At 36.4% G+C, this 23,197-nt stretch overlaps 1 protein-coding gene across 5 annotated transcripts in view; it reads right to left on the bottom strand.

Moving 5' to 3' along the window:
• NPAS3 (neuronal PAS domain protein 3) overlaps positions 1-23,197 on the bottom strand; it is a 607,981-nt gene that overhangs the window by 290,324 nt on the left and 294,460 nt on the right. For 3 of the 5 annotated variants that reach the window (XM_074149299.1, XM_074149301.1, XM_074149303.1), the window contains one exon: positions 13,888-13,970. In XM_074149299.1, the coding sequence (XP_074005400.1) occupies positions 13,888-13,970 (83 nt within the window). The remainder of the gene's footprint in view (positions 1-13,887; positions 13,971-23,197) is intronic. The other 2 variants (XM_074149300.1, XM_074149302.1) reach the window with 1 other exon arrangement.

Raw genomic sequence — 23,197 nt, 5'->3', positions numbered from 1 at the left:
CCCCAGTCCTAGAGTGTCCCTGATGCTCATTGGTGTCAAGCATTTGTTCTTAAATGAATACTTCTATTTCTAGCTCTTTGAAAGACAGTCTCCCCCATTAGCTTATACAAGTGAAAAGTAGTATTGGATAAAGAACATTGCTGAAGGAGAAAATACTAGGGGAGAGGGAAAGCAGAAGCCCTGTCACAGGATTTTCTCACTTCTGAGATTGCTTGGTGTGGCATGAACGGATTTGGCTTTCACAGGGTTTTGAAACTGGGACGGTATAGGAAGAGAAATTCCTTAATAAAGAGAAGTTATTTCTGGGTTTCTGGAGATCAAGGATGACTCAGGGACCCACACCGCGTCTCCCAGGAGAACGAACAAGTAAATATTAACAAAGTTTCTTCTCCACATGAGAAAAAACACTTTTAAGTTCTGGTCCTTTCAGATAGATTCTTTTTCTTTTGGCATTTAAAAAATGCTGTCATTTCCTCACTGTGTTGCTGCTTTTTATATGCTTGCATAAGCAGAACAAACCTTCAAGCCTCATGCATCACAATCTTGGCATGAATGGGAAGAGCCCTCATACAATCTCACAGGACATCTTTCGACCTAAATTGGCCTTTCAAATACAACAGCACTGCTTCAGAAGACTTGGCTTATCCATTCAGTGACTGTGCTGGCTGGGATCTCAAACTCATTGGGAATACAGAATCTGCTCCACATTGGGAGCCAACTACTGGTGTAACATTGACAGATGCAGGACCCATATGCCCAAGTCTGGGTAGGATGCCTGTATCACCGACATCTGGATGTCAGCTTTCCTTTTCTGGCTCTAGTGCTGGCTTTGCTGATAAACCTGATTGTCTGTCTGCTGCGGGTCAGCCTGCTGTTGCCCTGTGGTCCTGTTTTTTGGATTAGTGAGTGGTTCCTCTCTATTAAGGTGTACTATCTAAGCATAGTATGCATCTCTTAATGCTTTCATATGCCACTACACACCTAATTCCAGTATTTCTACTGTTCCTGGTGATTTAGGCACAGATGATGAAATCTTGCAGGTGCAGCGAATCTGTAAAATGTGTAAATGTTCATTCCCTGTCTAGTGGCTGGGGAGCTCTGCTGATACCATCCATTACTTTTTAATCCTAAACAATTTTTTACTGCTAGATATACAGCCAGGAACTGCAAGTGTAAGATTTGGATGACACCACAAAGACATTTTTATAAAGAGGAAAACACACCACACTAAAATGCCCTTTACAGTAAAAAAAACCAAACCCAAAAAAACCAACTATGTAAAAAATTGCCAATATATCATTGACATCTACTTAGAAATTTGCATGTGTCACCTTGACAGGCACATTCTTCACACTAAAGAAAATAAAATGCTCTTTAACTAAAATGCTGTGCTCTGCTGTTGTGACTGTTCTTCCTTAGTGGCTTTGAAAAAGTATGGGGTTTTTCCCTTTGAATTTAGAATACAACAATACCTTAATACTTGGGAGCAAAGCTTGATAATACCCACAGATTAAGAAATGTTAATCATTTCCTAAGGTAAGAAATGGCAAACTGCACTTTCCGCTTACATTCAGAGTCTCCCAAACTCACAGCCTCTCCATGAGAGAGGTCACTAAATGTCACTCTGGAGCAAGGCTTAAGGGTATACATGCTCCCAAATTCAGCAATAGCAGCTATAGTCACTTCCTGCCAAGCCTCCTACATGTAGATAATTCATACTTTCATCAAGAATAATCTATTTGGGAGTTGGGGAAACTTTTGCAGAATGAATGCCAAATGCTGCTAATTAGCCATTGGCAAACACTGGAAGCATGGGGGGCAGTACAAAGTCAGTAGTCTAAATGTGCAAGGATGAGACATGAAGCAACCACCTTCCTCTCCCACAGCAGATGCCCAGCCTAATGCGGACTACTGCATCCTAAAATGCAAACGTGCAGGGGTCTAAGTAAAGACAAATAGGAAAGAATCCCTACAATACCCTCAATGCCAGGGACAACAGTAGGCCTTTCTACAGGAATGTGTAGTACCTTCTGCTGGCCAGCTACAGGTTTGAACTTTCACAGGCATAGCTTTAGGAGCCTACAACTAGGTGTTCAACTGAAAATATCTATTTTGGTGTGCCAACTGCAACACATAAAAATGGCTACTTGCAAGAAATTCAACACATAAAAACATGGAAACATGACTTCCATTTTCAGGACAATAAGCTTGGGTTTATAATAAACAAAGCCAAATTGTTGTGGTCTGGGCCAGACTGGCCACTGAAATGAACAACAGACACTCTCCCCTACCTCTCCCTTCAAGGAGAGATGGATGAGAGAGAATGAGACATGAGTTTAAAAGAAACTAAACTACTTTAATCAAATATTATTAATAAAATAATAAAAAGATAATAATATCAAAAAAAGAAAATAAAGAAATATCTACAATATATACAAACCCACTATCAAGCTCCCAGGATGACAATCACATCACCGGCAGGCCCTGGGGAAGTCCCAGACTGCACTCAGCAACAGATGGGAACTGGATTCTGGATCTGGATTCAGGAACTCACAGATCGGGATCAAAGGCAGACGAACAAGAGTCCTTCTTGGACACTGGCCATTGAAGAAAGAGGGCTGACACTCTGATCCCTCAGCTTTTATACTGAGCATGGTACAGATGGAATGGAATACCCTGTTGGTCAGTTTGGGGTCATCTGTCCTGTCTGCGCCTCCCTGCAGGTGGGACCCCTCTATGCTTTTCTACTTCCGACCCTCCAACAGGGCATATAACAAAGTGAGCTGACCTTGGTTGTTATAGCAATAAGTATAAGCAGAAGCACCTCCGCATACCATCCCTTGGTACTAACTACAAACATCAGGCCTTATCTCTGCTAGAAGCTGAGAGTGTCTGAAAAAGATGCCGTTAATTTCAAAGTTCAGTTAGTTAGAAGAGGCTTAGATGAAAAGAAAAATTACTGAAAAGAAAATTGGTTCTGTTTTACTTCAAACCAGGACAGACAGAGTCTCTACAGGTCTGTTATATATTAGGCCTCCACTCAAGTTCTGGCTTTGTTTAATCCATTTTCAATAAAACCAACACTGTTTTTCATTCTGTGGGCTACAAAGCACTTGCTGATAGGCTGAAGAAAGCTGACCAGTCCCATATTGTTAGTGTCTCCTTCTTCCCACTTCCTAAACTACATACAGTAAGAGGAGAGAAAAAATACCCAACAAATAAATAAAAAAGACTTTCACCTAATGTTATTTTTTGAAAGCAAACAACAAAGTAATTTTATCAATGGGCTAGGAGACAGCTGCTAGAGCAAAGAAGGCGTCATCCATAATGGTGACCAGGAGAAGCAATTCCTTTTCTCTCTTAAAATGTGAGCAGGACTTCTGAACTTCAGACACAGACACACACCCATCACAGGTTTTTTCTCCTTAAAGTGTGTATTAAAGGCAGATAACCCACCACCTCTGTGCTAGAAAAACCGTGAAGTCATAAAGATTAAAATCTTTATGTTGAGCAGAAGATACAATTAAAGGGATGAACAGAATAACAAATACTAATTGCAAAGCAAGCCAATGATACACACTTTAAATCACTATCTATAATATGTAGGAAAGTATCTACAATACATTAAATCAAACCTGAATTCAATGAGACACTATCAAAGAAGTATAGTCTTACAATAATGTAAAACAGTACATCTAAATAGTATTCTCCTTAAAATGGAAAAAATGTGAAAGAAGAAAACAATTCATTGCCTAAGTGCTGTGCATAATTAATGAACAGAATTCAGCATCGATTTGCATCTTCTGTGACCTTATTAAATGTCCCCCAAAGAAAATTTGATACAATGTAATTACAAAAAATTACCTCACTTCTAGAAATGTTATCATTTGTTTCCATACTCCCTTTTTTATTTTCTGTACAGGTAGAAATTGTAATACAGTGACATTTTAGCAGCAACTAATGGAAACAACCACTTTTAATCAACTTTTGAGATAATATACTTCAGAACAGAGAGTATGCTCCACAAGCCTGACTCATTTATTTCAACAATATTTGTATTCCCTTAAATGTTATGTCCTTTAAAGTCTGTGTAAAGGTACTTGCACTTTCCAAGTAAAATCCAGCAGATACAGAACTACATCTGGGGCTCCAGCTCCTATAGCAGAGGGGAAGTTGAACACACAGCTTCCATGTCAATATTTAATTTTTATATTTACTTAGACCTCACAGTTGCAAAAAAAAATAAAAGTATGAAAAAGCGACTAGCAGATGCTGATATGATGAAATAACTCAGAGTTACAAGCAGCCTTAAACAATAGTATTCACATGAATCTCAACTGTCCATGCTCCATTTAAGGGTTCCCTGTGTGCAGACTCCAACCCTACCCTTTGCCAGCTCCCATGGAAAAAGAGGGTACATAGTGCTGCCCTTCACTTTTACGGCAGAGGAGTACAAAGAATGTTTAAAGCCTATTTCTAGTGCTTTTTGTTTTCATAGGACCTGAAATGAGGAATATAGTCATCTTTGAAACTGTCATCAATGTTTTCAAGAAAGTGAAGAAAAATACCACTGTTGAATTGCACGGCATACCCATGAAATATACTTTTCCCCATTTTTATTTATTTAGATAAAATCAACACCCTTTTTCTTTCTTGATGAATGCTGTGATTGAAAAAAAAATAATAAAACAACAAGGCATTACGAAACCAGGACACTTACTGTCCTCACCTATATCTTTACAAACGCCATACAAGGTATAATTCTTTCTGGTGAACCCACACATTAGCTTATGCTGTCTATACTTTTCAAGCCACCTTACTTCAGAACAAAATAGGGCTAAACCCCAAATCATAGCTGAATGTAGACTCCATTAAATAGAGTTTTGTTGACGTATCTGAAGAAAAATTCCTCTTTCAGCATCTACAGGCTGCAGAAAGTCCTCCATTTCTTTTAATGACCTATTCCCTCTGTCTGATTCAATACAGCCCACTGGCTATGGAAATGACAACACTCAGCAGGTGACAACAAAATGGCCAACAAACAGTGCTGAGATATGTCATTTTCTTCAAATACTTTCTCAGGAATTAAATGACACACTACAGTATGCTGTGTCCTGCTCAGATCAAATATTTCTTTATTAAATGAAACTGCACACTTTTATATATTGTTGCCATATAAAATGCAGGTTTAAGTGTACTGCTTCAAGCTCTGACTGCAAAACAATTTGCTATTTCTCAGCCCCCCAGTCTCCTTTTAGCATATAACCCCTTGGGCAGCAACTGCTTGGATGCTGTACCTTTGCCATAACTCCAGATTGAAAGCCCTGCCCTTATGGAGTCAATCTGATGCACTTACTGTGACTGGGACAAATTGGAGTATGCAAATCAGCACCTTTCCAGTCTCCTGAACCCAGGAAATCCTCTTGCTACGTGTTGCAGCTAATGGACTTGAGATGTCCCTTGTAACAGTGCTGTCTGTGCAACTCCTTTAACCTTTTCAGATTCTGATCTAGCCTTTGTTCCTAGCCCTTTTTAGAAACGTGCAATGTATCAGGCTAACCTCTGCTATAATTTAAACAAGTGTAAAATCAGAGCCGTATCATAGCATTTAGTGGCATTTACACATTTAAAGTGTAAAAGAGCATCCAACAGTGAACACAGGCCCACAACATGAAAATTTCTGAGAGGTTTTTCTGCCTCCTTTCAGTTTCAAGTACTTATTGTTACTCTGAATCACCTACACTAGTATAAAATGCACAATTCGATTTCGACAGTTCTAAATAAAATAACATCAAGTATAAGAGTTAACCCTTTTATTACACTTGGATGATCTTCTGAGAAGACTATCAATCTATGAAATACTCGAGGAGAGACTGGTGATCAAACCTGACCAGATTCCCATGTAGATTACAGATTCAGCTGCAAAAAGATGAAATAGCATCTATCCTTAAATCATAAAGAGAAACTGGTACTAGAGATGCCTAATCCCTGGAAAGTCACACTGCAAAGCAAGATACTAATCTTTTCTTCCCAGAGCCCTATGGTTCTTTTCACAACATATTAGCATTTACAGTGTTTTCCTACCTTTAAACTGTGTTTGGGTGAGGTGTTTGAGCAGTTAATAACTGGACATTTCACGTCACTCCAAATTAATGTTTCCAAGTAGACTGCGTGTCTATCTTTCTCTCAACACAACACTTAGTATCCTGACATTCTGCTGCCTTGTCCGATTATTTTTTTTGAAGATCTTGTTCCTAATTTAGTGTTCTTAAAATAATCCAGATTATTTTCTTTGGACCTGTCCACTTAGAAATTGTATTTTTTTAGAGGGTTGTACTCCCTTCTGTGTACATACCACCATCCCTTACATCATAAATCCATCGTTTTTGTTCAGTTTATACTGAGGCATTACAGCATCCAATTTATTACTGTTATCTCACTGTTTCTGAATGACTAATTTGAACTTTATACAATTGTCAGCTTTTCTAGATAAAACATGGTTGCATACTGAATGCTTATGATTTGGGATAAAGGTGTATGTTAAGTGCCTATTTTTCTCCCTTATTGTGTTCAATTTCTGGACTGCACTTTGTGGAGAGCAACTGGTGCCCCCTTTGGTTTTGTACCTGACCGCTCTGGATGCCACTTAATCACAGGAGGAACACCAACAAAAATAGACTCTACAAGACAATGAGGAAGTTCGGATTAAAAATTTAAGTATAAAAAGTAGACTACATGTGTGTTTTATAGAAATGATTCTGTCATAGAGGTTTATATGATCCCCAAACCTTTAGTTCTGACTTGCTGTGTATTCATTCTGTCTTATTGCATTATGCACAGCTCTTCACTGCCAAGAGAAAGTTTAGGATCACTTTGCTGCGTGGTTCAATCTGCAACAACTACTTCTTCTTAATTCATCTCTTAAACTCCACTTTATTTTTGGCAACTGATGCATAACTTAACCTCTACTTCATCCCAAAAATCTTTACTTTCAGACAGCACAGGTCTATGTTCTCCAACATATCCTAAATTTTGTCAGCTTTTTCACATTTTTCTTTTTGCCTGCCTTTGACACATGCTACCGGAGCTCAATTAGTAGCCTACTGCTTCAATCCAATCCAGACTGCATGAAGCCGAATGGCCATCTTTGTCCTCAGAAAGTGTACCACTGACATCATCATTAGCAACTGCCCTTCACAAATCTCCAAGCCAGTAGAAGTCTTTTCTGCTAACACCTTTTACAGCCTGGAAAAATCCTCCATCAGCACTACCATCTGCTGCTTCCTCACCTTTAGTCTCATGTCACTATTTCTGTGTTGACTAGTGTTATACAGAGATAACCTCATTATGTAATACTCAGAGCAACTGAAAATAGCAAATGAGAAGATAAATCTTCTCCCTAATATTTTATAGCGCTCCAACACTTTCCTACTTTCCCACTTTTTTTCATTTTCTTGTCAGATGGGTCTCCCTGTAATAATTCAAATATTGGAAGAAATGAAATTTCCACTCAGCTATAGCCTAGCCAGCCACATAACTACCTCTAAACCTAATGTCAAGTTGTACTTATTTTTCTACTGCTTGTATCTAATTAAAACACTCCAAAGTTTTACAATACTCAAACATTTGTGGCGGAAGACAAGTTTTAGAACTATGCATTTTCTTCTTCAATTGTGATTATCCATACTGTTTGGCCACTTTTAATTCCTAACAGTATGCTTACAGGGCAAAGTATTAGTACTTGTCACTACAGGAGAAACTGTTAATTGTGTGCAGCTCTTGTACCTACATCTACAATCGTTCATTACTTTAAAAATGTAAATAACTTGCTCTGTTCACTGATCTTTACTTTGCCTTAACAAAAAGGATCCACAGGTTTTGCTTTGCATAATCTAAACTGGTTGCATGCTGAACATGCATATTTACAACGTATGGAAAACTTTACCTACATGCTCTCCAGCAAGATGTTTTTAGAAAAAATGAATAGTGTCATTGTCTTGTTACATTTTAATCCAGTTATTATGGGTATATAGCAATATCTTCCAAACTACTAAATATTGTAGTGAAATTGTATAGTGAATTCTTTCCACTTTTTGTTTATGCCAAGCTTGAGAGAATACCATTGTCCTAATAAAGATTGTCAACAGTGCTGCAAAAATAATAACAGAAATGGAGGACAAGACCCAAAAGAGAAAAAACTCTGATATGAAAGTTTCCTTCAAATTGGGTATTTGTTTCTATACCTTCTGGATTTGGTAACATTAATTTATAACTGGATGATAAAACTGCATTAACTTGAGAAGAATGTGGAAACATTTTCCCAATAACAACTTCCAATTTTTTAGGTTGAATACGGGAAAAACTCTTTTGTTTTGTTTTGTAACTATTAAGATATTAAAAATATTTGTTAACATTCAGTTGATCATTCATGAGACCATGAGTGCTTCTGAGAGTATCACATGTATGATTCAATCTGTCATTTGCAGCTATTACACAGCTCAGACAGTGGGACAGGATCAGCCTCTAGAATAAAATTGCAGACATGGCTTTCTTTTAGGAGTGCAGGTAGGGGTAGTAGCTACCTGCAAACAGAAGACTGAGTGCTCACTTGGAGTGAAGAGACAGTTATTAATTTTCCTTTTTCCTGAGGAAACTTAAGCTTATCCAACATGCTCCAGAAAATAACCCAGTGACCCAGATATAGTCTAATTTACTCTAAATGGCAGTGGCATCACCTAGAATGATTCACTAGAAACCAGAGATGTTGCACTCATTCCACACATTTACCTTACAATTAATCACTCTGAAGAACAGTAGTATACTATGTTGACATACAGGATGTATTTGTACAGTCTCATGTTAGTTTTATTTTACAGTTCTGGATGCATTAATAAAAGAAAACAATTTTAAGAAAATACAAAACTATTAGAATGAGGGACATCTTTCAATTGTTCAATGCTAGCAATTCATCAGGCTTATGTCCATAGGGTGTGGGTGGATTGATTGTTTGTTGACTTTAAATACAGAAAAGCTGAAATAACATCAATGGATCTAATAACCCATGGCTTCTCGACAGAATGGGGGTAAGAAGCACACTTAAATCTCCATGAAGTTCCATCCACAAGCTGAAGCTGCCAGTGAAGTGAAAAGGATGTGAAGTATGTTTACGAAATATCAGATTGCCTTTCATTCATGGAGAGCCTGGGACCACTGCATGGAATAAAGCCAAATTGCAGCATTTAAGCCATATGTAGCTTCCTTCCAAGTAGTTCAAATTCCATTCCCATTCTAGGACTATATTACATGATCAAGTCTGTGGTGCTACTGCTAGGCTGCTAGGAAGTAAAACAGGGGCTTACAGCCCTTGCTCATGCTACAGATGACTTTGCTGGGTCATCTTGGATGCAATTGTACATCCAGCACAAGTATCTTCTCTGAATTGTGAACCACTCCATCCAAGCTAAGTGATTTGTATCTTGTGGCTCTTGACTCAATGATGAAGAATACAGCCTATAGGGTCAGAATGTTTGCACTGAGGCTGTCTTTCCTGCCTGATTTTTTTTCCCCTCATTGAATCTGACATTGCAATTATGAATGCTTGTTCATCACAAAATACTTTCTTAATGGGAGAAAAAGGTATAATATAGACTAAAAGGGAAATGCAAGTCTCATAAAATTTCCAAGATAATGCTCAAAAAGACTTAGAAAAAGCTTCTAGGAAGGTAGGTGGGCCCTTTTATGGCACAGATGGAGAATTCTGTGATTGTTATCCACCTGTAAATCATGGGTGCACAACAGATCTCACTATGGAACTGAATTGTTCATGAGATTCGTACTTGGGCGTTTAAGCTTTTTTCCCTGTCTAGTTTGGTGGTTCAGTTCTATCAAATGTATCTAATGGGCAATAACTTCAGGGACATAGCAGAAATGAAATGGGATCTTTCATCTATTTTGATTTTGGGTTTGGTTTGGTTTTTGTTTTTTTTTTGAAACTCATGGTAGACATCTCCATGAGAATGGTGACAGTGACAGTGCTCACCATCAACCAAATCTACCAAAAAAAAAAAAGGGCTAGAGACAAAAGAGACATCTTTGTTGCACTGACACTTCAGTATCTCTCCAATTTAAGGGTTTCTTCACACAAAACTAGGTGGAGGTAGAACAGTATAGACAATTTAAGGCAACTAGTGACTAAGTTATTGTGTTAAGGTAATATAATGCTATATGAAAGTGTTACAGTTTCTTAACAGCTGAAGAGACACTGCTGAAGTAAAGAATGCAATTGTGAAAGTTATCATTCGTATGCAGGAATACAATATGTGTAGCGCTCACTACAGTTCAGATACACAGTTTTACTATTATTACTAATACCATTTTTCTATCCTATTCTGACTTTAAAAGTTATTCAATTGTGTTTAATTCCAAATATTTATTCTTTAAGAAGGCATTGATATTTTAAAGAAAGAAATATATATTTTGTAAAATATTAAATTTTATTTGAAAATACTTTACATTTTACTTTTAATTGTTTTACAGTTCAAATTGTAAGGTGTGTTCTTTTTTGTTCAAGAATTTTAAAAGCAACTAATTTAAATATGCAAAATTATCTTGAGTTGTTCATACGTGAACTTAAAAGCCATGCAACACAGGAAAATTAAGTAATTATGCCTCCAAGTTATTTACTGCAATTAAGCTCATTTATCATATGCAAATTAGTGCAAACTGGTCTCATTAGTTACTAAATTACTCAATATGAGCTGAACAATGTAGCACTCCAGTTTGTAATGAAAAATCCCTGTAGAGGCAAGCAGTATCAATTAAGCTAATTTGCATATGCAAATATATTCACTAACTTTCCCTTTTCTCTATATTTAGTTCTACATTTCCTGATCATTCCTGATTATATGAAGAATATGGGGTTACTGACCCTTTTCCACACCTTCTCAATAGCAATGAAGCTGCAGAAAAAATCCAGGGACCCTGAAAAAAATTATAATCTTCTTGCTAATTTTTACAACCAGTTTCTGCCAAATTTTTGAATAGCAGGTACCAGAAGTAGTATTTTTCTACTGGATTTATTTAATAAACAAATATAAAAAAATACAGAAATGTAAAACTGAAGATGTCCTTACTGAACTCTATTCTCAATATTTTCAGTAGAAGAATGTAGAAGATAGCAAAGCACGCAATTTGGAAAATCAAAAATCTTGTCAAAAATTAACAAACGTGTTGCCATTACCAATTTTTCTTCTCTATTGCAAGCATTTCTACTGTTCATCATTCATGTGATTTTACTCGGAAAACATTTAAAAGACTTTTTGCCCTGACTTGAAGATTCTGATATAATAGCACTTGGGCATTCATGTTTTGTGGTGTCTTTTTTTCCACAAGCACACAGTGGACAGTGTCTTTGGCTTCAAACCTACTGTGAGAATCTCTTCAGCATGACATACAGCAATCAGCCGTGGCTTGGAAATTTTTTGACGTGACTGACACTACTTGCTTGTAGAATCAAGACGTAAAATATCACAAGGTGCGTTGCCATTTCTGTTCTTACATCACCACTATAAATAAACTATATCCACTTATTTTTTTTAAACACTGTGTTATGCTTCTCATGTGTCTGTCAATAAATTTTGAAGTATCAAAATATTACAAGGATTAGAGAAGCTCCTTAATTTCTAAGTTTACACTTAACCCAGTCTTCAAAATATTAATAGCAAAAGGGATTAAACAAACTATTAATTCAACTTTCTCAGACAGTGGACTCTGAAATCAAACACAGGTAAATCAAGGTTGTTTACTTGCAAACGATACTTATCACAATACTGCTTTGAAAATAATTTCTAGGAGCAGCAGACTAAATGAGAACTTTAGAACAGTATTCCACCACAGAATCTGTCTGATTGCTGTTTTAAAAATAATTTTGTCTTCTGGAGATTATCTTCCTACCTATAAGACCACAAGGCAGAACTTTGAAGTTTGTTCAGATCTGTTAAAAGTGGTGCATTTGAATGCATGACCTAGACTTTCCTTCCAAGTGTTTACTCTGCTAAAACAAGACAAGATTTTAACATATCATGATAAACTTGCCACCATTATTAATTAATTTTGTCCTTTATCCATCATCAACAGTCTATTCTCTTTTAAATGTCAGAGTGGAACTTTCTGTTATCAATTGAGAGATTAATAGGAGTAATTTGGTAAAGCACCACCCTCTCTGAAAAGGCCACACCTCAACAGATATTCAATATGATGCTGATGGTAATTTTGACTGAAAATCAAGTGCTATATAGTTTATTTTACAAGTACTGTGATAAAGTTATGCCCTGAAAAGACCTTAATTTATCCCATATAAGTACAAAAAATAAAAACCGAAAGGGGAATCTAGCTTAAAAAAGTAATAAAATCACTAATTGTTTAAACACGCAAGTGAAAAACTCAAATGTCAAGTAGTTTTCAAAGTGGCCATGCTAGGTTTTTTCATTTTCTTTCATAGAGGGTCATACCTAATACCTAAAGAGTGTATATAAATCAGTCTCAATAAGGTTTTATCTAGATATTTTTTATAATTCCTGTTGTAAAAAACACACCTTTAGGATATAAAGTACACGTGTACATACTCAAAACAACACACTGACAAATTACACAAACTGAAATATCAGTAAACTATTTCTTCATTTTTTCCTATGCTTGTGAGACAGCATAACAGTGTTTCTGTCTAATGTGCAAACACAGTACTGTAGATACTGGTGCAGGTATCTTTGATAGAGTAACTATATCAAGTATTTACTTACAGAATCAAAAACTTGACCTAGACCTCTGCCAAGGGTGTACAACTAAGTAAATCCCTTCATTCATGATTTTTGTTCCAAAGAGAAATTCATTCTACTAGTAAATTTCATATTTTCCTAAAATTATCTTTGTTGCTATTCTGCATTAGTTACTTTATAAAGATGTGAAAAATCTGACATTAACTATAGTGCTTTTGAATGCCACAGCTGAGTTAGTATAGAGAAATAGCTCTCAATCATTTCAAATTAAGTGGAATATTTCTCATGATAATATCCTAATTTACCTCTTTCGTACCTCTCAAAAGATAATACAGCAAGCAGTATATTTGCATTGAGAATCTGTGTACATTGCTAAATAAGAGCAGTTATTCAGTGCCGCACTTAGAAAAGACTATGTGGGTTTTATTTCCATAGTGCTGGGTTTTTACCGTGTTGACAAAACACATCACATTTTGTTCTTAACTGCTTCTGTTTCAGGTTTGATTACTGCAAAGGTTGTAGTAATCTGGACAAAACAAAGCACACATAAGAATGTTTCCATCAGGTCATTGTTTTTCAGTTTAATCTTCCCAGAATATAACAACTTGTACAGTGTAAATTCTTTGTCAAATACCAGATTAGTTTTTATCTCATACCTAAGGAGACCAAAGAGGCAACTGCTGCTCATTGTTTTCTCTTTGCAGATTGTTGCAAATTTGTGATATATAATTGTGACAACTGGGATATCAAGTAGTGCTCATAAACCAAAGCAGGGGAAAAAAACCACCTAAATGTATATGTGACAAATAAGGCAAATCAAATCACCAACACAAAATACTGGTTTGTGTACACATACACACAAATATATAAAGTCATTCTGCAGCAAACACCTCCCGCACAGTTGTAAACAACAAAATATTGTGAATCAGCTAAATAATACTTGCCCTCCCTCTCATTCACATTCTCCCAATCACAGGCTTTCTAAAAAGAAGGAAATATGATCTTAAAAGAATAATCTCATTAATATTAGCACTGGAAACATTACTATTCAAATTATTCACAGAAATATGATTGCTACTTATTTTGATTTTTCTTGGAAAAGCCACTTATTTACCTGTAAAATATGACTTCCCAAATGTGATTCAAATACTTCAATGGCAAGGGCACTGGGACTTCTCCTGCGCTGGGCACCTATAACTGAATAAAAAACAGTTATGTTGCAAGGTCTGCACATTCATTTCTAAGGCACGCCTGATCATACCATTTGACATTAACTATTTAAATATGCTTCACATTTCATACACCAGTATTAATTTAAAATTTGCCTTGCATATAGTAAATAAAATTGGTATGCAATTCTTAGTGACTCAAATTTGAAGGAAAAAAGAATTGTTTTTTCAAAAAATCTATTTCAATGTCCAAGAAGTCTGGAAATGAATCATTTATTCAAATATACCCCAAGTCCTTGCAGAAGTTTATTTTGTACATGGTGATGACAGCATGCAGAAGTTAGTGAAAAATACTATTGAAAAAGAGGTTACACATAATGTAAATGCTTTGAATGTGGGGATAAGAACTAGGTACTACTCAGGAATCAGGAAGATATGAGAGATTTATCTGAACATGTTATTTATCTTATTTGAAAATGAAATGAAGTAAACACAACATTAAAATGTCAACATTTGTAACCACATCTGAGATATCAAAGTTACTGCTAAGCTTAGGGAAGTATTGTAGTATCCCAGATATGCATGTTAGTTGCTGGAATAGGTACTTGAAACTTCAGGTTCTACATTTAAATGATATAGTTTAAATGTACAAAGTAATAGGCAGTTATGTTTCAAAGGCAGCAGTGATCACAAAAAAGGCTGAGAAATCATAAAACTAATATTTTGTTAAACTCTCTATGCCAGGAGCACAAAGCCAGCAATTGAGTCTGAGTATAGCCAAGTGTAGGCATCTACTGCAAGCTGAGGTTTCTTCTTGGGTCAAGGCTGTCTTTGCCACAGGCCCAGAGAAAGCCAGAGCACTGAGAAGAGGGCAAACGGCTGCAGGAGCCTTCCCTTCCTTTCCCGTCTTAGTGCCAAAGCCAGGCATGTTGATAGCAGACAGAAAAGGTGAAGTTCATTCTGCAGCCTTTTAAAATGTGTTCAAAAACATTTACATCCAAAGACCTCGATGGTCTAGTGCCTCTGGAACCATCACAGCTCTACTGCATCTTTACATATTGCTCTCTTTACAACATAAGAAAAACAAAATACCAAGGATCCACTAAAACAAGCAAAATGGATGACTGCCATTACCGAACAGGCTAATTTAACACCAATGAAAACAAAATACAGAGCAACAATTTCTTAGTCTTCTATGATACTGGCTGCCAAACATGATATCAGTAAGAAAAGATAAATGCCAAGTAATGATAGTCATATTGACCTAAAAATGTAATATCATTCCTTATTGATGCTTCATGTAATTTCCTTGCAGGAAATTCTAAGCTATTTATATTGGGCTAACAGGTGGCTTCATTGCTGATAGATTCAGGCAACAGCTTGTAATTACAAATGGTGACTGCTGTAGAGGCAGTATTTTCGAAGCCCTCTTTTCTCTGAAGGTATTCAAGGACATAGATACTAACAACTTAAGAGAAAAGTCTTCTTTGAGACTTCTGCTTTACGCTGCAACTAAAGTTGGTAATAGACCAACTGCAGTACTTGGAGTTTTTTTAACTTTGGTTAGTATAGTGACTGACCAGACATGTCAGCATAATATAATTCTTTTACAACTTTTAAGTACTTAGTCAGACTTACATTTTTCTATATCAGCTTTCTGATTCTAAATCATTTTGGTTCTCTTTGCATTGTCTCATCTTTTCTATAGCTGTAGTGATGCCTACTATAAAAAGCCATGCTTATTTCATGAAAAAAAAAAACACATTAAATTTTCTAGCAACTTCGACTCCTTTAACTTACTTCTTTGCAGACAGACTTAAAGATGATCTTACTTTTTTCCTTACTCTACCTCCAGATAAGTTATCAAACGTTTGCTTAAACTGGAGTTGCACCTACATTTCCGTGAGAAACTTTAGCTTTAGTTGTGGAAATAAACAAAAGATTATCAGTATTCCCACTATGATTGCTATCAGTTAGCACTGTGCTTTGTATGGACATTTCATATATAATCTACCAGAAATGAAAAGGAAATTCAGTTTTGACCTGCTACGCATAGCTTCATAGTAGTCTCCATAAGAGCACTGCAAATAGCAAGAGACTCCAAAAAACACAAAACCTCCCTGAAACCCTTTAGGTCCTTTCATTCTTCTACCTAGACTGGGTCATATTTTCCCCACATTGTCTGAACACATCACCATTTGGAATTTACTTTCCGATTAATTTTCTGTTTCCTGCCCATATCCTTCCTCTACAATCCCCTATTTTAAAGTGTATCTATTACATATTGAATCCAGCTCTATGATGTTAATTGTTAATTGCAGGAGTTTTTGTATGTGAGTATCATAACTTGAATAAAGTGCATGAAGACAGTGCAACATTTTTTAAAACAGTATCTTTCACTTTAAATTGTATTTACAGGTAAGTCATCAGTTCTTCACACTTGGGACACTCACAGTTCTATAGCTCAAATGAAAACACTTCAAGGTCAATGAGTTAACTAGAAAACATGAGAGGGCCATATCTTAGCTCTAAAATTTGTCAATTAAATCCTCTATCGATGCCTGCATCCCAGTGGCTGGTATATACATAGAAATATTTCGTAGTACTTTCATGCAGTTCAGTTCATTGTTATTTTTATAGCAGTAAAATTCTTCGTTCTATGTGTCTTGCACTTACTCAGGTGATATGCGTTTGTAATGACAGTTCTTAATTTTACAACCAGCAAAAATATGTTACACAAAAAAACATTATCCTTCCGATAGCCTTACTGTGACTCCTTTTTGGTAACCCAATAGATGTTAAATATGCACTTCATTTCCCTAACTATCATTCTTCACATGTTGAGGAATGAGACAAGAATATTGAGATAAATATAGAATATAGGAAACAAACTTATTTGATCTTCTGACTTTATTGCCTCATTATTTTACTTAAGCTTTCAAGATTTCTCAATACCTACCTGCATCAGAAGAAATACACTATTTTGGGTATACAAATGCATATCACATTGATGCCTTTCAAAAACATGGCAATCTCACAGTCCAATCACAGCACAAAGCCTCTTATTTGTACTGAATGGATTGCTGGCATGACAACAGATGAAAGGAAGACATAGACTGAAACGGTTGGATTAAAAAGCAGGCCACGTTGTTATTTTATTCTAAAATTTCAAAACATAAACTATAAATACTGAACTGGTTTCCATCACACAAGCCACAGCTAGTCATCTCTAAATCTCTTACTCTGTGGATGGAACCATCAGCATCCACAGCTCAGCTGCTCTCAGAAATCTTGGAAAGCAAGGGATTTAGGATTTATATCACAACATCTATCAAAGTGGCTCAGCAACCTTCACAGACCTAAAGGTTTGGATGCACGTGTTTTTTAAAAAGGTGGATTCCCTTTTAAATGCAGACTCTTTACAGAAACAAAATACTGCATTCATGAAATAAATTTCTTCTTTTGAGTAACAGGAAGTAGGGGAAATTAGGATGTTGAGAAGAGTCAAGCATGTGTACCAAACTGCAACAGGAGTCACAACAGGAAAAAGTTCCAAACCCAGGTTAAATTCTTCTTCCAAGCTTCTATTATTTTGGTGGTGTGAACAAATATCTCTAAATGGGCTTTTTCACACGTGACCATATTTTGTACTGTCTACATTTAATTGATAAAGTTTAAGGTTTGAATATACAATTGTTGTGGTTAATCAAAAAGGTGACTGAACCAAAATTTGTATTAAATATTGATTGTTAATAGTGACAAGATGATAAACTGTTTTCACACATGCACTTTGTAGTACTGGAGCAGAGAAATCTGTCTAGTAAAACCTTTTACTTTCCATGGCAGTGGACCATGACTTTTACTATCCAGACTGACAAGTCTATTCCTGGCATAGGATTATTCCATAACAAACTATTAACATGGAAAAAATTCTAACTGTTCACTAATTCCTCTTTAAATTTCCTCCCTCAATGACTAATCTGGCTATGCATGACATGAAGGAAGAACCACATCCCTTTCAGTGTGTCTTGGGGGCAGTCTAAGCATGCTTAATGTAATCTGAAGAGCATTCACATTGTGCAGGAAGAGTGGGAAAGGATGGAAAAGAAAACTGTAAACTACCTAACAAAGATTTCCATGCATCCTGAAGAGAGAGGATTTCCTCTTAAACTCACTTCTAAGCTATTGGAGCACAGAATGACCAAAGATTGATGTTTACTGTGACTAGTTCTAGTAGTGAAAACAGAGTTCTAATTAAGCAGAATTGCTTGATCAGTAGGAGTGAAAGCACGTATCACCAGCATAGTAATCAGTTCCCCCTAAAATGCTTTTGTGAGCCTTTGCATGCCACTTTTCAACATAAATTAGTTTTGTGGAAAGTTTGGTAAAATTCAGATCAAGACTTTTTAAATTCTGTTGCTTTGATAATAGTTTTAAAACTAGTTTTAAAAACTATTCTGAACTTTTTAATTGCCCTGAACTATTATTTACTTATCACAGAATCACAGAATCACAGAGGTTGGAAGGGACCTTTTAAGATCATCTAGTCCAACCAATGAAAAAAAAAAAAACAAAAAAAAAACAAAAAAAAAAAAAAAAAAAAAAAACAAAAAAACAAAAACCACCACACACGCAACCCACACACACACCACCACACCACCCAACACTAATCCATATTCCCAAGCACTATGTCAACTCCTCTCTTGAATACCTCCAGGGATGGTGCCTCAACCACCTCCCTGGGCAGCCCATTCCAATGCCTGACAACCCTTTCAGTAAAGAAATATTTCCTAATATCTAACCTGAACTTCCCCTGGCGCAACTTGAGGCCATTGCCTCTTGTCCTATCATCTGTAACTTGGGAGAAGAGACCGACCCCCGCCTCTCTACAGCCTCCTTTCAGGTACTTGTAGAGAGCAATAAGGTCTCCCCTCAGTCTCCTCTTCCCCAGACTGAACAACCCCAGCTCCCTCAGCCTCTCTTCGTAAGACTTGTGCTTTTTCTCAAAAAAAGCCTTTTCTCTTTTTCCTTGTTTTTTTGTTTCATTTTTGTTGACTTTTCTGAGCAGCACCTTTCTGTATGCTTGGAAGCAGAGGTCCAAAGCGTAGGGCCATCCTGCTACACCCTTTTAGGTAATCTGCTGTCTGAAGAACTGAAAAAAGAAAACAAAGCCCAAATTTTTGATCTTGAAGAGCTCTAATTATGACTGCCAATAAAGTCAGACTTTTATTAGGAAAGACTGAGCAAATCTACATAAATATGAAAGTTTATAAACACTCCACCAAAAAGAACATTATCCATTTTATTCACAAAATATGTAAACATATCAGGCTAATTCCATAGAAGCTTCACATAGGGTTGGCTAATATTTCTCCCTGTAGGTATCAACAAAATATATGATCGCTTCAGATGAGAGAGCATAAGAAGTAGAGTTTTCTGAATTCTCACATGACTGTATGTGCAAATCAGCTCATAGCATGAGTCTTTTAAGTATTCTTTTCCAGATTTTAACATTTTTTGTTTCAAAGTAGAAAAACGGTCTACAGAAATTACAACACAATTTCTTATACATTTGCTTTGGTCTAAAGAAGATTCTACATGAAAATGTATCTTTTGTTATTTCTAGGAACAACCCTAAATGCTCATGAAAGAACAATGCAGGTGAATGTGACAATCAGAGTGGTTTTATAGGAAGAGGTGAGATGTCATCTTAAAATCTTGGGGCTTTCCTATGAGACATGAAAAATAATTTGGAAATGCTTAAAAGCTGTGATTTAGAAAAGACGGGGACACTGACTGAAGGGCTAAACTGAACAACGGGAGATGCAATGTCAGGGACGGGCAAAGTGTAACCAACATTAGGCTCAGAAAGAAAGGTCAGTATTTATGTATGTTAAGATCCAAAGCAGCTTTTTTTTTTAATTAATTCATATTTAATATCTTGTGATGGATGGTGGTTTTTTTCATTGATTGTTCTTTGCTATCCCATTTATGACTGATTTTAAGTTTTTAAAGACATCTCCAGCACGAGTGAACCCCTCTGCCTAACCCATATGTTGAGGACAGAAGGCATAGATGGTATATATTCAGATCCTGATCTAAAGTGAGATGAATAATGGGCAACCAGCATGAAGTAATCAGAGATGTTGCCCTCTGATTTGGAAAGGGTATCCAAAGAAATTAAATGATGTCACCAGTCTACCTCACCTTAAGCCATCATATGATCCAGAATTTAGGGCTCTTATCCACCTTCACAGATGGGAAGAAGAAATAAATCTTAGATGGAGTTGCAACATATGTGGAAAGGTATTTTATCTTGGTTTAGTAAAGCTATGGGAATCATTAATGCTGTGCCATTACCAACAAAGTATCACAGCAATAAAGTATCAGAACAAATTTGTCACAAAGGACTACATGTAAGATGCATAATGCAATATATGATAATCAACTTACAAAGCTAAAAATGGCATTTCAAATCTATTTTTTGGGTACACGAATGCCTATTATTCTAGATGCCCATCTCCTGGTCACTGGTACAGAGCTTGTATTCATTACTGGGGAATCCACAGTTGAGAAAGTAAACCAAAACTTTCCATGGAATAACCAAGTAGTTATCAAGAATATACTGGTTAATTAAAGAAAATGTTATGCAACACAATTACAGATGTGTTTTAGTATTTCCAGTAGATCATCTATGATGCTTTATCAAAAGCTCCAGGAATTAAAAGAATTGTTAGTAAAATTTGCTTTTGGAGTTCATGTTACTTAATACTTTTAAAATTGTTTTAACAGCTTTTTCAGTTTCAATAACTTAAAACTGATCAAATTAAAATGTTTTCAAAAAAGCAGAAAGTACTATATTACTTGTTAATTGGACTGGAATCAATGGATTTGAATACACCTAAAGTGTCCTCCCCTTAAAAAAGATTCAAAGTGAATGGAAAGAAGAAACTAGATAAGCGGCTGTCTCAATGTAAGTATTCATCTATTTTATGAGTCTGTTCCTTTTTCTTTCCCAATCATTTTAATCTGGTTTATAGGTCTGCAACTTCCCACAGGATTTGTTCTTTGGGGCACGGGGGTAGGGTGAGTGGGAGGAGGAGACAAGATTTCTTAGGTCCTAAATGTCTCTTTTTTTCTTCTCTGAACTTCTTAAAATTAAAACCCCCAAGAATGAAAGTTAAATGCACCTTAAAAATAAGTATATTTGAGATTTTTATGTTCTCTACTTGATAACTCAACTAGCACTGTTTCTTAATTAGTACTTACTTGTACAATTTAAGAGTTTATTTCAGAGATTTTTCTTTTCACTGTGAAGGATGAAGTCTTTGCTGTGCAAGAATTTCCAGTCATCTAAGCAAAGAGAGTTCTCCATCTGTGGCTGGGGGCGGGAGCACTGGCCTTTCTCCCACACTGTAGTAGTTACTATAGGAACTATTGTGCCTCCTTCAAAAGGGCTACAGACAGGGTGATTAAAATTCTTCATGGGAGAACCCCCACTCTTCTCCTTGACAATGAAATTCTTCAGGGAGAGGGCTAAGCCTCCAGTTCAAGAATGGCAGCACCTGAGGGAGTGATGTGGCAGAGAGAATCACCACAGCTTTAAACTGAAGCACAGGGAAAAAAATACTCCTGCATTAATTTTCTTCCCCTCCCATGAAATACAGGAACATTGGCCAAAACTCCTGAGAAACAGGAGAAGGAACAACTTTATGCAGCCTCTACCATATAGAGGACAATGCAGAAAGTAAAGAACCAATAATTTCCATTAAAATCACTAGCAGGAGAAGCAAAAGAACTATACCACCCATAAAACAGCTAAGGGTAAGTATTAACATTCACTCTGGCCACTAGCTTCTCTGCAAGGCAGCAAAATGCACTTTGACATGGAAGGGAGAGACCCTTGTCTCTGATACAACTGAATTAGAGCTACCTCCCAGAATCAAACTCACTTTATTCTGGTCCTTTTACAAATATTTACAATGTTGCCTTTTGCTCCCAAAAATTTAGGAGAAAGAAGAATTTATACAGAATGCAAGAATAACAATTGTGATCCTGATAATGACTGTTCACTTATATTGCACTCTCAGAAACAGATATAAGAAGAAGATGATAATGCCACCTATTCTTCAGCCATATGTCAGTATTATTAGTCGGCAGCAGTCTTAAAGAAGAGAGAAAAATGGCTTTACATTTCAGTCCAGATAAGATGAGTCAGAAATAAGGGGCAATGTGAAAAGTAGCACAAAAATGTTTTGAAAACTGTCAAATAATTAGATGGGACAGCTGAGAAAGTGCTGGTGGAGACAGCTGCAAGTAAAAGACGCTTTAGATATTGCTATAGCTTTAATGAAATTGGGTTCAATAATTAAAGTGAGATAGGAGCTTCCCAGGAAATCAAATTGCTGTAAAGAGATGGGGAAAAAAGTCTATAGAAAGTATGGAAGAGAAAGAGGCAAAGTAGAGACAGATGTGTTAGGCAAGGGAGAGAGTTGCACAAAGGTTGGGTGAATTGAGGGTTTAAAAACCTAGGAATTTAGCAGCGTTTTAGATAAATGTCCACTCTTGCAAGATTTGACTCTGCTAGCAGTAAAATGCCTAAACATTATGATAGCATGAAGAAATTCCTTAAAATTCAGTTCCCTCCCAAATGAGTGATGAGTACGGATTACTTATTCAGATATAACAAAAACACACTTATTGGAGTAATAGATCTATTGTCTTATTTTTAAACTAGTATTAAAATTCCTCTGGGAAGAAAATGGCTGTCACCCCTTTCCAGCTTCAGTGCTACAGAAATGGTTAGTGTCATTGATGCTGTTCTCAGGAGGAGGACAGGGTATTAACATCAAGTCAGAACAGTGTTATATAGTGTCAGACTATACTTGCTGGTAAAACTAAGAGGCCTACATCTGTTGTCTTGCGTTTTTTTCCAGTCTGATCCCAAAGGTTCATGTTATGACATTTGTAACATCTGCTACAAATGCGGAGGTAAGTCAGGCACAACCTTATTACTTCCAATCTAACGCTCCATCCATCCACAGGGCTTTCATATGCCACTAGTATGTCAAGGGGACCAAAAGCTGTTCAATCCACATGAAGCAAGGTATAATATATTTCTGAAAGTCAAGAAGGAAAAATCTTGCTTTGTTATGTCTCCCCTTTTTTTGTTGTCTTAAATCTTGGCAGTGTTATTTCAGAATCTTCTGTGAACAAAACAGGCAAGCTGCTCCTCCTTAGAGCCAATACAATTGC

The sequence above is a fragment of the Numenius arquata genome, chromosome 6 (genome assembly GCF_964106895.1).
Source record: "Numenius arquata chromosome 6, bNumArq3.hap1.1, whole genome shotgun sequence".
NCBI classification, from domain to species: domain Eukaryota; kingdom Metazoa; phylum Chordata; class Aves; order Charadriiformes; family Scolopacidae; genus Numenius; species Numenius arquata.
The sequence above is the reverse complement of the archived record's forward strand: the minus strand, read 5'-3'. Positions and strand labels throughout refer to the sequence as shown.